The 16516-nt window shown below is 45.5% G+C and overlaps 1 protein-coding gene across 1 annotated transcript; it reads left to right on the top strand.

The window, feature by feature from the left end:
• Positions 1–7123: 7123 nt before the first annotated feature.
• On the top strand, positions 7124–15516 carry LOC128459317 (ras-related protein Rab-37). Its single transcript, XM_053444452.1, has 9 exons — positions 7124–7371; positions 8363–8473; positions 10390–10431; positions 11067–11133; positions 11362–11414; positions 11849–11914; positions 12678–12734; positions 12818–12894; positions 14358–15516. The coding sequence occupies exons 1-9, from the start codon at positions 7261–7263 to the stop codon at positions 14461–14463; spliced, it is 690 nt and encodes a 229-aa protein (XP_053300427.1). The 5' UTR covers positions 7124–7260; the 3' UTR covers positions 14464–15516.
• Positions 15517–16516: the final 1000 nt, after the last annotated feature.

The raw sequence follows: 16516 nt of genomic DNA, 5'->3' as shown, positions 1-16516 counted from the left end.
GTGCGCACTGGTCTTCTGTGCAGATGTGCGCAGTAGGCTTCTGCGCAGGATGTGCGCGCGCAGTTTTTTTTTTTTTTTTTTAATTTAATTTAATTTAATTTAAAAAAAAAATTGAATTAAATTAAATTAATTTGCCTGCAAAATTATAATAATAATAATTACAATTTCAATAGGGCCTCACTGTCTGTCAATGCTCGGACCCTAATAAATAAAATAGTGTGACATTTTTATCCCTCTCTCAGTCCATCACTTTGAATCAGATTAAAAGATTTCTGGTGAAGGATATCTCATGAATGCTGCAGAGCGTTAGAGTGAAGTGTAATTTCCCTATTTTAAAGTGGAAAGAGTTTGAATTGTAGTAAACTAACAGAGTGAGAGAGTGTATATTTTAAGGAGAGGTAGAATTATGCTCAGTTTAATAACTGTAAACTGAACTACTTTATAAGACTGCTATCATTTGAAAATATGCACCGTTATACCCAGGAAGACGAGACAGTGTTGCATTCAGTTGTGCTTTTGAAAAGTGTTTGATGATAAATGAATAAAAATAACACAAACTAAAAAACAACCTTAAAAGACTGCGTGAAATGTGTTTGAAGCAGGGCCGGGTCTAGACAGGCATGTATGAGGGGGCAGCCACAAATCTTGAGGGGGCATTGTGCCTAACCCTAACCCTATTTAGTTTGAGGGGGCACAACATTTATTTGAGGGGGCCAGGCCCCCTCTTGCCCCTGCCTAGACCCGGCCCTGGTTTGAAGATCGAATTGTGAAAGTTAAGTTCCAAAGCTGGTTTTACCGTAATGAGTCAAACAGCGCGGTTCCATTTGAAAAGATTCCCTGAATACAGTCGAGATGGCGAATCTCTCTTTTTGAAATGTTAGTGACACAACTGGTGCAACAGTTGTTTCGCCCTAATCCAAATCAGTTATGAGTTCGGACCCAGCTCCTGTGTCCACTGGTGTCCTGGTTCCACCCATGGTCGCGTAGTGGCGTGGGGCTGGCTCATCCCTGTGGCCCAGGGGTAAATGATGCTGGTCTGCACAGGTGACTGAGCTACGCAAGCCTGTAGCCGCAGCCCCTGCACAGGAGATTATGTGCTTGTGTGTGTGTGTGTAGCCGCGGCGCTTCCCGGTTCTTCCCGGCACTACGCACCCGGTGTGAACAGCCCAAGTATTTAACATGGGCGAGGAAAGGAGGCGGACCGCTTTTCCCAGCGCTTCTACCTCTGGTGCGTCCCGGGGTTAGAGGATGATGATGTGACGTTACTGTATTGTTTTACATTGCATGTGTCACGTCATGATAAATAAGTCTCTTGTGCCGCCCTCTCGGCATTTTGCGCCCTAGGCAACCTCCTATGTCCCCTTTACCAGGAGCCGGCCCTGAGTAGAATCAGCGAGATGGATGACACCAGCGTGGCAGCGTGGCAGGAGGAGCTGGGGATGGCTTCCTCGGACAGCGCCTATGGATCATCTGCTGTGGACACGGACACAGAGGACGGACACACGCCCACAACCTTCCCTTACAATGAAGATCTCACGCATAAGGTAATTCTTTTTTGCACTACTTTTGATGAGAACTATCTTCCTATCCAGACACTGGATCTGTAACCGGGAAAATGTATTTACTAAAGTTTATGATGATGGTTTTAATAATTCACTCTATGAACGACCGAATAAGATCTTCCTTCTACAGACTCAGTGTTCTCATCTCTTATGATCCCTTCAAGAACTTCAAGACCCTTTAAAAAAAAAACTCAACAGTTCAGTACTTTTTAAATGAGCCCAGAACAGGCTCCTGCTTCCTCAGCAATTAAACTCGTGGTTATATTTGTTGTTTCTGCCAAGTTTCACTTCCTGCCAGAAAGTCCAAAGCGAACTGGGCAGAGACGGCTGCAGCCTCTCGAAGGCTAAAATGGGCCAAATTGTCCTCAGTTATTTAAACATCCATTAAACTTTCAAGCGCTTTTATGAGAAACTATAAAAATAGAAATATGTGTGTATTCTTTTCAGAGCTGCACTTTATTGTGTTAGCATTAAGCGGATGTGTTTTTTAAAAATTCTGCTATAATCCCCTTATTTTAAGTTATGTTATTAATATGAGGGCTTTGTGTTAAGGCATTGGAATTCAAAACTGTCTCCTAAATTGACAAGATGACACCTTATTTCTGTATTTTCGGTGTCTATTAGGATGAAGAAAGGAAACAACACCGGCTTCTTCAATGATTAGATGTTTGAAACACAGTGGGATCAATGCATTAGTGTGTGTGGACTCGAGACTGTAAATGAAGAAGGTCAACACATCTCCACTTCCTTTCACTGTCCAGAATGAAGCCAAAATATCCTTTATACATGATGTGGAGAAGGAGATGGACCCAGGAGCAGAGATGTTTAACAAAAGCGTATTTAATGTAAAAAGAACAAACTAAACTAAACTCTAACTAAACAGAAGCACAGAGGAAGCTTACACGAGGCTCAGGAGAACATGGCAGGACAGAACACCACCATGGAGCGACAAGAACAACCAGTAAGAACAAACAATCCGACAGAGGACAAAGGAAACACAGAGGCTTAAATACACAGAGAAGGCAGGGGCAATTAAACCCAGGTGAAACACATGAGGACTGGGGATGACAATCAACAACAGGAAGTTAGGACAGACACAACGCAAAAGGAGCAGTGACTACAAAATAAAACAGGAAACAGAAAACACAGACTGAAATCAACAAACTAAAATGACAGAACGTTACAGGCCATCTTGCACGGATGACGTCATTTGGAGCCACAGTCCGTCTCAGCTGTCAATCATGTCCTTTCACTCTGTAACATGCATCAGTGTGATAAGCAATAACTAAGATGACAAACTATCCTTTGAAAAAATATTTATTTGAACGTGCAATTGTCACTTTTTGACGATGGAGAAACTTCGGCTTCACTTCTGAGGACCTGTAATGTCGGCCATCGTTATTTACAGTGAACAGTGAGGACATGGCAAATACAAACATCTGAAGAAATATTGTTTTCATTAAATAATAGTAAAAAAAAACAAGATGGTTCTGGGTTTCAACCTCGACGACCGGCCAATCCGGCTTCTCCCCACAGTCCATCGATGTAAAGTTGAGGATCCAGTGTGAATGACTGTTCATCTCTGAGGGTCAGCTCATCAGCAACCTGGCCATGTCCCCCCCCCCCCCCCCCCCCCTTGCCCGATGTCATCTGTGATTGGCTCCAGCGCCCCTGCGGCCCCTAGAACGATATGAAGTGGAGATAACAAAGGGATTTACTGAACATGGGTTTTCGTCTCTGCAGTTTCTTGGTGACCGTCTCATCATGACGGATCTCTGGGACGTGTGATGAACCCAAACAACAACAACAAGAGGAATCTCGTGTTGCCATGGAGACACTCTCAGCATCACTGTCACTGTCAGCCACATTAACCCCCCCAACACACACACACACACATACACACTGTCACAGGTCTCTGTGAGCTTCCTGGAGATAAACTCCCCCCTCAAGGCTGCTCTCTGCTCCAACCGCTTTAGTCCTGAGAGCACCTTGACATGCCAACATCTAAAATTTATGAAGGAGGCATGAAATAGTAATATGTTGATTACACAGCTTAACACTGAACAAGTTCCCCCCCCCCCTCGCTCAGTGAGTCATCCACAGCGCCGCTCGCCTCTGGTCTGCATTATTTGTATCTGAGTTTTTTTTGCTTTTTGCTTGACTCACACGAACGTCTGTAGCAGAAAAAACAAAATAAAACAAAAGAATCCCATGCAAACATTATTTATACCCTGCACACTTTGTTTAAAAAGGCTGCCGTCTAAATTAACTGGATTTCTGAAGCTTTTTCTGAAATGGTTGCTTTGTGCAGCCTTTTAAGTTTTCTGCCAGTTCTGCAAACATCCACTTTAAAGCGTCTGATTTCCGTCTCGTTCAATGACTTAAACTGTCATCAACGGAAGAGCAAAGTCCAATGTGCAGAACTCGTGGATGTCAGTGATTAGCAGTGACAGTATTGTGGGTTTCAGGGCGCTGTGTGCTGTGGAGCTTGCACCGTATGTGGGCACTTTGAAACTGCAGATAAGAGGCAAACAGCGGGGCTGGCCTGCTGGAGGAGGAGGAGGAGGAGGAGGAGGGTGGGTGATAAATTTCAATAAAAGAGGCAAGCATCTGCTGCCAGGAAGCTCCAGGCTGGACCACCAGCTCCCAATGAGACAATAACCAGGGCGATTGAGTCCTGCATCCAGCACTGTGGTGTCACAACGGCCGATCCCCACTGGGACCTGATGGTTCTCACAGGGGGCGCCACTGTTTTTATAGCTGTGCAAGTGGGGTTTGATTAATATTAGAGATAAAACAACGTGAAATATGTTTCAGAATAAATACAGGTTATGCATTTAAGAAGAAAAATGCAGGTATTACCAGCTGATGCGTGAGTATTTTATAAAAAAGGTAGAAGTAGAGATGAACAAAACCAGGTGTAGCGACTCCAGAATAAAGTCTCACTAGATTCATCTTTTGATAAGAGAAAAATAATAAGAAAAAACTGTCACAGAAATGTTTATATATTTGTCTCTAATGCTTTTTGTGGAATCTGAGTTTTACCTCCATTTGTCTCAAAGTTATTTAAATGAAACCTGAGAAGTTCAAAGAAGTAATGTCTCAAGTGAAAGTGATGATATTAAAAAAGTGTCAAGAAGTCCAAAAGATTAAGAACCTGAAATAAATGCAATGGATTTTTTATAAAACTAGGACTAGCTGTGTAGAAATGTTGAATAAAAAAAGTCAGTATTAGTAGTTTATATACTCTTTATGGCTGTCAGGTGAATGCAGCTCACCTTTCTGTGACTCTCTCTGCAGACGATCCTGGTGGGAGACAGCGGAGTGGGAAAGACCTCACTGCTGGTTCAGTACGACCAGGGCAACTTCCTCCCAGGCTCCTTCACTGCCACCGTGGGCATCGGCTTCACAGTGAGTGTCCTCCACACATCCCCCCCCCCCCCCCCCGCACGTTTCCTTTCCTTCCTTCATTCCCTCCACCACTTCTCCAGGTTGCTGACCTCACCCGAGTGATGAGGAAGGACACGTCACTGAAGTCGTGACATGTAACAGCGGGGCAGATCCTCTCTGGCTCTGTGGCTGTGGAGGGGTTTGGACTCCATCAGTGAGTCAATGAAGTGCAGCATGAATCAGTTGTGTTCTCCAGTGTGGGTTGGTGCATCTTGTCACTGCATTCATTACAATCCTCAACACTCAGTGTGTGCTTGTTTGTGTGTTTGTGTGTGTGTGTGTGTGTGTGGAGGGGGCTTGATATACACATTATTATATTTAATGATTGCCACTGCTATGATTAAATTACTGTGAACAGAGCTGTACTAATGAATGTCTGCTGGATGTTTGAGACAAAGCTGTTTTAATACAAGGTTGATTTTTTTTTTAGCTCCATGACATGTGCAGGGGGGGGGGGAGAGACAAACAGCAAAGATGCACGACTCCTCTGCTGCATTATTTTGGTTTCTGCTGTATCGGTGACGACTCCGGCTTTGCGTCATCGTCAATCTGAGCGGCACGGAGGAGCCCGGAAATTGGGAAGAAAGTATTTAAAAACCGGCTCTGCCATTTTGAATTAGCTCGGGTTCGTTTGGTAGGGTGTGATTCAGGGTTCAGATCCCCTGCAGGAGAACGCTGGATCCAAAGTGGAGCGTGCACGACAGCACCTGAAAGAAATCCACTTTGGGAATGTCTGCACCTGCCTCCGTCTTTGACAGAGCTCGGCACGGATGATTAACGTTAAGAAGCACAAATGCACACATTGGAATTCAGAGTTGGAATAAAATGTTCACCTCCGCCATGAGTAATGAAGCAGTGAGTACAGGGCAGACGGGGGGGGGCATATGCAGAGTCTGCCTGGTGTGCGTTAGTGACTGAAGCTTCACTTGATATTATCTGATGTGTTAAATTGACTCACCTTGTTGTGCATCTCCCGTCTCTCCAACTTCCACGTGACCCGAAATCTAACCAGTCAAGCGTTCAGCACAAATAAATGTTTTATCGCTGGGTTTTTGTCAGCGGGGGGGGGGGGATGTGGCCTGCAGCCGCCTGTGTCACACACTGATGAGGTCATATGTTCTGGACTAGAGGTTGCACGTTACTTATATAACATGGCTGGCCCCTGGTCCTGGCCTTGTGTTGGTACAGGCCCCAGAAAGGACAGAGGACAGAGGACAGAGGACAGAGGAGAGAGGAGAGAGGAGACAGGGAGACAGCTCCTCCTCTTGATTCAGACACAAGGGGGAGACAAACGCTGCAGGAACAAAGAGCCTTTGAGTCTGAAACCATTTTGGAAATGTTGCACATGCTAATTAAATGTAAGGATTTTTTCTAAGACCTGTAGGATCGTATGCTATTGTCATGATTTACATCATGAAATCAGAAAAAAAAAAAATACAAGAATAGTAAAAGCAAAGGAGCTAATTTTTTAATCTCTGCCCTTTCATGGTATATTCTTCCGCCTGGGGGGAAGGGGAGATCAGGTTGGCACAAAGACGCGGATGCTCAACTCTCTCTTTTTACGCACATGAATATGGATCATTTGTAAAAGCACCAGGTCAGGTGGAGCCTGTGTGACTCGCTGCCCTTTGCTCTGACCCCTCCGAGGCTCATCCAGCACCACCACCTGTGGCGGATGAGTCAGCCCCCCACCTCCCCGCCCCTCTCCTCTCAGTGCCTGCAGCCTGACTGACAGGTTGTTGTCACTCATTAGGGAATAACAAGTGATGCTGGAGTGTGTCCTCTCACAGTCTCCGCTCATCCTCTGCCCACGCCAGGATCTGCGCGGCACAAATCTCAGAGATGTTTCCGCCTGTGTGTCACCAGCTCTGCTCCTGAGAGCTGCTGCTGCTGCGTGTCGACGCTCAGACGCTCAGACGCGTTCCTCTGAGTGTTGATCAACTTTCGATCAACGCTTCCGTCTTGTTTTTGGGGTTTATTTTGAGGACGGTGCCACGTTGAGGTGTGTTTGTTTTCTCGTCTTATTCGTTTTGCAGCCACGCGCAGAATGCCAGCAGCGGCGGGGCTGGAAGCTGGCGGAGACTGAACCCCCCCTACCCCCCCCACCCCTCACACACACACACACACACACACACACACACCGGCGTGCGCGTCTTTCTTGGACACATCTCTGGAGATTTACAGCTGTGCTTTGGCTCCGCGCAGCCCCGCACACTTTTTCTTTTTCTTTTTCTTTGGGGAGATTGCGATGTCCACGAGGAAGACATCGTTGACGGACAAGCAGAGCAAAAACGGGACGTCCAAATATGTGCTGGAGAGATGCGCCTCTGTTAACGAGTATTATGACATTGCCTTCAAGGTGTGTATTTCCGTCTTTTTGCTGTAATGTGTGTGTTGATTTAGGCATTTTGGATTTAGTGTGTGTGACAGTGGGGGGGGTTTAGTGGGTGCACCTGCAGCAGCTGCATGAATAATTCCTCACATCTGGATAATGTGCTCACATGATTGCTCAGATAATCTTAAGTGCCAAAAAAAAAGCAGCAACTATCAGCTGATTAGCCATTAGTCATGCTTCCCCCCCCCCCCTGTGCTCCATCCACCTGCAGGTTTAATGTGATACGTGTCTCTGAGAAGTCTCCCTGAGCCTGTAAATCTCTGGAGGTGGCTTTGTCCGCCCTCTCTGATGCAAATATTTGCTCAGGGTGTAGGTACTTGTTGCTCCTTTGTTAAATCCTCCCATGAGATATCAATAAAAAGCCACACACACACACACACACACACACACACACACACACACACACACCTTCGATTGTTCCATAAAGGCACACAGACAAAAAAGGGAGAAGTTGCAATTCCAGTTTGATTGTGTGGTGCTGCTCTTGATTCACTGTGAGAGGGACCAGGTTTAAACCACTCACTGCCTCGGGGGTGGATGGCTGTAATTGTATCGATTAGTTTTGGAGGAGGATGCTCAGCTGAGAAAGATAATTGTTGAGAGCACAATTACAGAGTTGGCTGCAACAACCCCCCCCCTTTCCAGTCAACTGGTGGCGTGTCACATGTTGGTGGCAGCTCAGTCAACAGTGGATCACAACACCATCTGTACTGGATCAGCAGTAATGAGCCGCACACATTAACCAAAGTCAGATGTTTTGCAACTGATCCAGTTGTGAAATATTAAATTGCGAAATCATTCATGCAACACTTCCCCTGAAGCTTCAATCTCCTCCTCCTCCTGTTCTCAGGAACTATGATTTCTATTCTGCCACCATGTACAGTTATGTTCAGTCATGTTGTTGTCATCCCGCTGTAACCTGTTGTCCCTCTCTCCGGTGGCGGCTCTGCTCTAGGTGATGATGCTCGGAGACTCGGCCGTGGGGAAGACGTGCATCTTGGTGCGCTTTAAAGACGGGGCATTTCTCGGAGGCAACTTTATAGCCACCGTTGGAATAGACTTTAGGGTGAGAGAGCGGCTGCACAGCAGTCCCACAAACTCACACAATGACTCATAACATTGTTCATTATTACAGTGTCAACTTTTGCATTTTCATATTCTTGTTCCGCTCATACGAGAAAGTACCGAACCTACTGGTATTTACAAAGCAACAGGGGGTCCACTGGTTTGAGTGACATCAGACCAATTATCACCTCACGTCCAGACTGAACACTTCATCACCGGGGTGACGATAGCACCAAATGTTCGAATCCTCCCACCAAGCCGTCGGGTTCACAGGCCGCTTGTGCTGCGAGCGCTGTGGACAGCTTCATAAATGTCTTGGCAGATGCCTGCCCACGTCCCCGTCTCCTGGAAAGATTGGCTGCAGCTCGACAAGAACGTGGAGGAGTCACACAGCTGACAGACACACTCTTACCTACACACACACACACACACACACACTCACACACACTCACCTCATGCACCCACACACATGACACTGCTGCTGAATGTGGAGCCAATTTCTACAATAAATCTTTCTCCAGTGGGGAAACATTTCCCTCCAATCAGGGCAAAGCACTCCCATTAACAGCAGGTCAATTGGTTTGAAGAGGACATTTTGGTTGCATTGGCTGAACTCATTTGTCAATTTAGGAGGATGACACAGACACAAGGCAGCTAAGTGGAGGTCTGACATTTCATTCCCCCTCCCCACACTCATTCAAGCAAAGCAGCAGTACCTGTACACTTAGTGTCTGCTCATGAGATGCATTAAAAAGAGGAGGTGATTGATTTACACCTGCATTCATTTGATGGATTGTGCCGGATTAAATGTGTATTTGCTCAGAAGAGTGGCTCCCGGTGTGTGTGTGTGTGTGTTTGGGGGGGGGGGGGGGGGGTACCTTTTTGTTTACCTCCTTGAGTGTGAACGGGGTCTGAAGCTGCTCAGCGATGGCAGGGATCTGAGAGAGAAGCATCGGAGTCAATGGGCTGAGGTTGTCCTCCGCACACAGACGCTGCTGTTGTGGCAGCCTGCTTCATGGCCGCTCTATTTTCGGCACGCTTCCTCGTTACTCAGCATGCAGGCTCCTCTCACGTCATAATTGGACGGGGAGAAAAAAATGGAAACCCATGGCAACTAATGCAGAGGTTGAACCATGTCCATTCTGCAAAAGGCAAAGGATTCAGCTGGTGGCGGCTGGGGCTCACCAGTGGCGGCTTTGCACACGTTCACCGAGGGTTCTTTTGTCCCCGTGCATTTTTCTGGTAGTTGTGTGTGGCTGCTTATTCACAGGAGGGGCAGGAGCTGGTTGTGGTGACTTGTTATGAAGAGATCCAGGAAGTGCTGCATGTCGTCGATGCACTTCCTTCCTCTCGGCCTCTCTCTTCAGGTTGTTTTTTTGTGAGAATGCAGCCGTGATTGTGATTACTCCCCATGATAGAGAGCCTGGAAGAACCTGTATTTTTCTATCTGAATGAATGAGCCTGCATGGTTACACACTGCGTGTTGTCTTAACCTTTATTTCCACTTCACTCTTAATTCCCTCTGGATGTTGTTCTGTTAAACCTTCCCCACACTTAGTCTTTTTTTATCTGGCATTTCTAAACAATTTAAGGCCAATCTTAGCTTTACAGGAAATCAGAGGGCACCATTCCGGGACTGAAGGAAATTAACGGGGGCGTCCGTTGTTATGCTGCCAGTCTTCTTTCTCACTGTGCTGTAATTAAGTCTAATCCCAGGACCTTGTTGTTACGTGGGTGTTGTAAATTACATTCTCTGCCAGCATTCAAAGCAAATTTCAGTCATCTTGTTTCTTTTGCCACACGCTGAGTCTCAGAGTGTTGTTGTACTCGTCTGTGATGTGCGTCATTCGTTCCTGTGCAGTTATGCATGTGGTGATTTATCAGTCGCTCACGGCCTCACTCTTCTCGTTTCTGTAGAATAAAGTGGTGGATGTCGACAACCTCAAAGTCAAACTCCAGGTAAGAGCATGCAGCTTTGCACCAGATTCACCAGTTTCAGCCCAACCATCTGTTCTGTGTGGCAATCTAAACTCATCTGGGAGTTTATAATGCTTTCAGTAAGAATCCAGTCAAAGTTTCAGATTATTACTTTGCGTAATAATCTCCAACATGCTGTTAATGCAAGGTGCAAACCCACAAAACCTCCAAACCCGTTCCCTCACCACTGGGTGGACGGTGCCCAATTTACATTACTCCACTTCCGTCTCTTCCCTCAAATCTGGCACTTGAGGAAATATTGTGATTAATTCCGAAAAAGATTCTACCACCGTGAGTCTGTAGCCGCGTTTCGACCAAAACTACCTGGAACTGTGAGTCCTCTGCACTTTGTTTTCCAAGGAACGAAAAGGTTCCAGCTGATTGATTGATCGATCTAAAGCTCAGGGGAGATTTCCAGTCGCTTCTGTTCACTCGCACAAAACAAGAGGATAAAAGCTAATGTAGATCAGGAATTAACAGTTTGCTCTATATCATCAGCAGCAAAATTTCCATTTCTAAGTAAATATGTTGTGGCTGCATCTCAGTCGTCTCTCTAATCGTTATCCGTCCAGTTTTCCCACGTGAGCCGGTGTGTCATCGTGTGGTTTTTCATGCAGATCTGGGATACAGCCGGCCAGGAGAGATTCCGCAGTGTAACACACGCCTACTACAGAGACGCCCAGGGTAACCTCTGCTTTTTCTATTGCAATCCCTCGTTATTTGTGTGTTGTGCATGTGTGTGTGTGTGTGTGGGTGGCGGTCGGGGCAGTTCAGGATGTGGGTAAGGCAGCAACCTGGCCGAGATGTGTGTTTATTTTTATTAGTGTGCAAAGAAATGGTGTGTAGGTGTCCATGTGTGTTACATAAGACAGTGTGCAGCAATTTAATAATAACGTGTGTCTCTTTCTACAGCCCTACTCCTGCTCTATGATATCACCAGCAAGACGTCATTTGACAACACCAGGGTAAGACTGTCTCATATTACCTCTCTCTCTCTCTCTCTCTCCCTGCTCTGTCTTCATCTCACTTCCTGCTTCTAAACCCTCTCAAGCTTAACGCTCCACTCTTTCTATTTACATGCAAAGTACTTCGAGGGCCTGCCACGTTTTCTCACAGCGCTCTTTGGAAACGACGCGATGATATCGCTCGCTCGTTCGCCCGCTCGTTCGCACCGCTCGCTCAGTTCCCAGTGTTTCGGTGATGAAAAGCAATAAAAGTGTTCAAGGATGAGAGTGACTCAGTCGCGCCATGATTGATTGGATGATGGGGATATTATTACAGAAGACAGGAAGGGGAGAATGCACACTTTGAGTTTAGCAGTTGTGTTTAGTTCATGCGCTTCTTTCTCTCCTTCTCTCTCCATCTCTCATGCTTCTCTCCATCTCTGGTACTTTTGAAGGCTTGGCTCACGGAAATACACGAGTATGCCCAGAAGGATGTGGTCATCATGTTGCTCGGCAACAAGGTGAGTGAAGCTTCCTTTTTTTTTTTTGCTCTACATGAAAGGATCAGAAGGATAAGTGCTAACTCAGCACAATTTAAACGCACTCTTATCACACTCAGACAGACATGAGAATGCTCAAAAGGCAGAAGATGCTTCCACTGTGCAGCACAAGCATGAATGCAAAACTTGAAGCGGTGTCTTAATCATGCTCGGGTGTCTCCAGTGATTTTTAATGTGCACATTTGTCTCCAGCGACAATTCCGTGGGTCCATTTGCAGGATTTACCCGTCTCCCAGTGTTCTGTGATCATCATGTCTACATGGGAAAGCAGTGCCACACAGATAACAATGCACTCGCTCCGAGCTTCTCCAGCATGAAACCATTTTCTTCACAACGCTGCTGGTGAGGAGCAGATGAGTTTTCATGTCTCATTGCAACCAGCAGTCTTTGCCAATATATCTAAAAGCTCCCTCTGGTGGTTCAGAGAGGACTCAGCCGTCTCCCGGGGCCAGAGATGTCACACAGCGGCAGCTCAGATAATTTGCTGTGAGAGCAGCAGGACTGGTGGCATCAGTCTGCGAGAGCGCTGCTCTTCCGCTGGAGGTGGAGTCTCTGACATCTCATCAGTCTAAAGGAGCTCTGGCTCAGCGGGGGGGGGGCAGATAAGGGGGACTTGCAGGGCTGACATTCGAATGCATCACTGTAGCTAATGGCATGGTGAGGGTGTGACCTTTCACCTTTCGCCCTTTATGACTTGCTTTCTCTCCCCACTGCTGGCTTACAGTCAGACATGGCTGCAGAGAGGGTCGTGAAGACGGAGGAGGGAGAGAAGCTGGCCAAGGTAAAGTTCAGTAGATCGGCTCCATGTGGTTTTTATTTTCACCGACAGACAATTCCTCTTCTAATGCTTTATTCTCATCTCAGGAATACGGTGTGCCATTCATGGAGACCAGTGCGAAGACGGGGCTCAATGTGGACCTGTCCTTTCTCGCTATAGCAAAGTAAGTCATGAAGTACACGACCTGAATCCAAACAACAGAGAGTCCGAGGCAGCCATTAGCTGGTGAACAAAGTGGAGCATTAGCAAATAAAGAGGCAGAGTTGACCTGTAGGAGTTGGTGGAGAACAAAACATAGGAATAAAAAGAAAGTGAATGTTTGACTTTCACAACAAATTAATTCTTATGTTTCTGCGTGGCTGCTGAATGTTACTGGAAATAGTCATCAAGTGGTTTGCCACATAGACTCTTTATGAAATGGATGACATGACAGCTTCTCAAAAGTGAAGCCAGAAGGTCTGCATGGCCCCCTGGTGGCTAAAGGAGAAGTAAAAAAAAGTACAGCCACACATTAAATAATTTTACCTCAAAGTTTCTGTTTCATTATCACTGACTCACTATTGGTCAAGTGTGTGTATTGACTGGACTTAGCCACCGGGGATATTTTGGTTTCTCTTCTGCATCGTGGGAGGAAGTAGAGACACGTTGTCCATCTTTATAAACAGTGGTTTGCCACAACAACTTGATTATTACAGTTTTAGTTACAGCTTGTTCTGCTCCCCCCAAGTACCTATAATAGGTTAAAGATATATCAGAAGAAATACTAATGCTTCTCAGTCTACAATGAATTATTTATTATGGTGTAGCTGGTTAAACATAATGGAAAAGAGGAACGAGGCACGAAGTCTTTAAAGTTTTCATTTCAAGAGAAACGATTGGTTAATCAATCGCGTGTCATTATTTTGAGCTTAAAGTCAAGGTCTTACAAGAAGCTGGAAATAATTAATAATTAATAACAGTTAACACCCTCTAAGCCAGATAAATGGAAAGTAGTAGAAATCATTAATAGGTTTAATGAATCCAGTTTGACTTTATCTCGGTTCATGCTTCACATGAAGTTTTAGTTTGGTTATCTGTTTTCTTTCCCCTTCTCCTCACTGTTGTGCATTTCTATACTTTTCTTTTACGTGGGATATTAATGTTCCTGAATCCAAAGCCCCCCCGATGGCTCCTGAGCTAATTAGATGTTTGTTCCTGTCGACTCGATGTACTGGGACTGTGCACGTCTCAGGCTGCATGTGGCTCTCGAAACATTAACCTGAGTGATTTCTTGTTTTGTCTGACTTCCTTGTGAGCACACCTTTCTCGTTGAATAGCAGGAAACCTGAACGGGTTGGTAAACTTTGCACAGTGTGTTCCTTTAGAGCGGTGCAGGAAAAATATATTTTAAGTGCAAGTTAGATGAAATGAATCATGCCAGAGGCTTTTTGATTAAATCTCAGCAGAGAGGGACGTTTCTCTCGCTCGCCCTGTTGCTTGATTTATTTCTCTTGCCTTCTCATTTTCTTTATTCACTCGCCCAGTCTGTCCTCAAAATCCCACACATCCACCGCCTCTGTATCTAACCTCCTCTCTCTCTCTCTCTCTCTCTCTCTCTCTCTCTCTCTCTCTCTCTCTCTCCATCAGGGAGCTGAGGCACAGAGCAACCCAGCAGCCGAACGAGCCCAAGTTCCAGATACACGACTACATCGAGTCTCAGAAGAAGAAGTCTGGCTGCTGTAGCGGGGTGTAGATGATGCTGATCACCAAGCAGAGAGAGAGAGAGAGTGAGAGAGTGAGAGAGGGGGGGAGTGGGAAGGAGGTAAAGATGTCTGCTCAAACACAAAACGCCAATCTCAGCTGCGAACGTGAGAATCGGACACGCTCGACTTCTTCACTGAGCTCTGAGCTGAGGGGGGGGGGGGAATCTGGATCGGCCTCCGTCCCTTATCTGAAATGTGAAATCAAATCAGTTTTTAATGTCATGCGTATAAAAAAAAATGTCTGTGGTGTTTGTGGTGACAGTTACAAGTCAGGAGTTACAATCTGAAATGCTATATTCCTCTGCAGGGACAACAAGAAGAAAAAAAAGAAGATTATTATCATTGTGCTCTTAAATAAACAGCTGTTTTTTGTATGAACAATCAATACGACTGTTGATGTGGGTATAGCATTTTTTGCCATACAGCTCTCGGTTTGTTTCGTCCCAGTTTGACCCCCCCCCCCCTCTTGTTTGGCCTTACGTCCCCGTCCTTTGTTCATTTAGGTGTGTTCGAGGATCGGACCTCGGCTTCACAGTCAGATTGTAGCTAAACTGATCCCGTCTGTTCACACCTGTACTGCTGTTCGGTAGAATAAAGCCAACATCTTGCGTGACTCTGTCTGTGCATCCTAGTAAAGGCCAGTGAGACTCAGACGTGCACATGTAACCGTGCTGGAGGATCCTCCCACCAGGCTCCAGATTAAAAACAAACAAGATTTTCATTACTGTCTTCAGATAGAGATTCCTCAGCATGTAGTGCACACACACACAGACACACACACACACAAAGCACTCCCAAACACCGTTGTGTCTCCTTTAATGATGGATGTTGTTGTCTGGGCTGAACTGAAGCTGTATTTGTTCATACGCTGCATTGTGTAACTAGATTCTTTGTAAATGTTCATTTTTAAATGTTTGCTTGTCATCTCGCTCAGTGTCACGTTTGTCTGAGGCGTCACGGTGATCACAAAGTGCCACAACAAAGTGCTTTGTTATCATATATATATATATACACAGCTATAAAAAAGTATATTTTGTAATGTATGTGGTGTTGTTTTCTTGAAGTCTGTGTCGTGTGTGTGTGTCTTTGTGTGTGTTGGGATTTGGGCGGAGAGGAGCAGGAGTGGGTGACAGGATGTGGTGAGGTTAATGAGCCACTGTGTGGCAGCAGCTACACTGTTTATCCTCCAGTATGAAGCACAGGGAAACTGACAGCTCACAACACACATGTTCATGTATATTCATGTCGCTCGAGATCTGTAACCATGAAGTGTTTGTCATCGTTGTCGGTGCAGTGAGTTTGTATTAACATGCTTGGTGAAGACATTAAAAACTTGGAGCTCATTCATGATTCCCTGCACTGGGCTGTGCCCCTGAACGCAGCTGGCCTCCTCTCCCACTCACACCAGTGAGTCACACACTGCTCGTCCTCCATCCTTTACTTTGAGATGGATCAATCGTGTGGATGATGTCCCACTAGCAGGTGAACTCCTCGCTGAACGACTCACACACTGCAGTTATCAGCACAGATGCTCCGGTGGTTTGAAATCTCCAGGTTGCAGAATGTTGGGATTTCCTGCCACTGTCCTCTTATCAGGTCTGGAAGCATTGTCAGCTGAAGAGTCAAATCCTGCATCCACAGGTTTGGTTCAGCAGCTTCCTGAAATACTTATTTGATCTTTTTCTGTTACCATCGCATCAAGAGAGGGATCCGAGTCGACTCACTTCAGAAGAAAAGCTACGCAGATAAGAATCTGGAGACTGGCATTGAAGACAAGTTAAAACTAAATGTTATCTGTTAAAAACATTCACACAAAACAATTTTTTTAATATTATCTCTGGCAGCCTTGCATCTTATTATAATCTCAGTATTTAATTCAACACATGGGACATTTTTCATGGCAGATGATACAACACAAAAAAATAAACAAATGTAGGGCTGAACAATATGGCAACAATAAGTTGATATTGATAATTATCACAATAAATATCACATTATTAGTTGTAGTATTAGTAGCAGTAGTTTTTTAGTTCATAGTAAGTC

The sequence above is a fragment of the Pleuronectes platessa genome, chromosome 16 (assembly GCF_947347685.1).
Source record: "Pleuronectes platessa chromosome 16, fPlePla1.1, whole genome shotgun sequence".
NCBI lineage: Eukaryota > Metazoa > Chordata > Actinopteri > Pleuronectiformes > Pleuronectidae > Pleuronectes > Pleuronectes platessa.
This window is presented reverse-complemented; position numbering and strand designations above follow the sequence as displayed.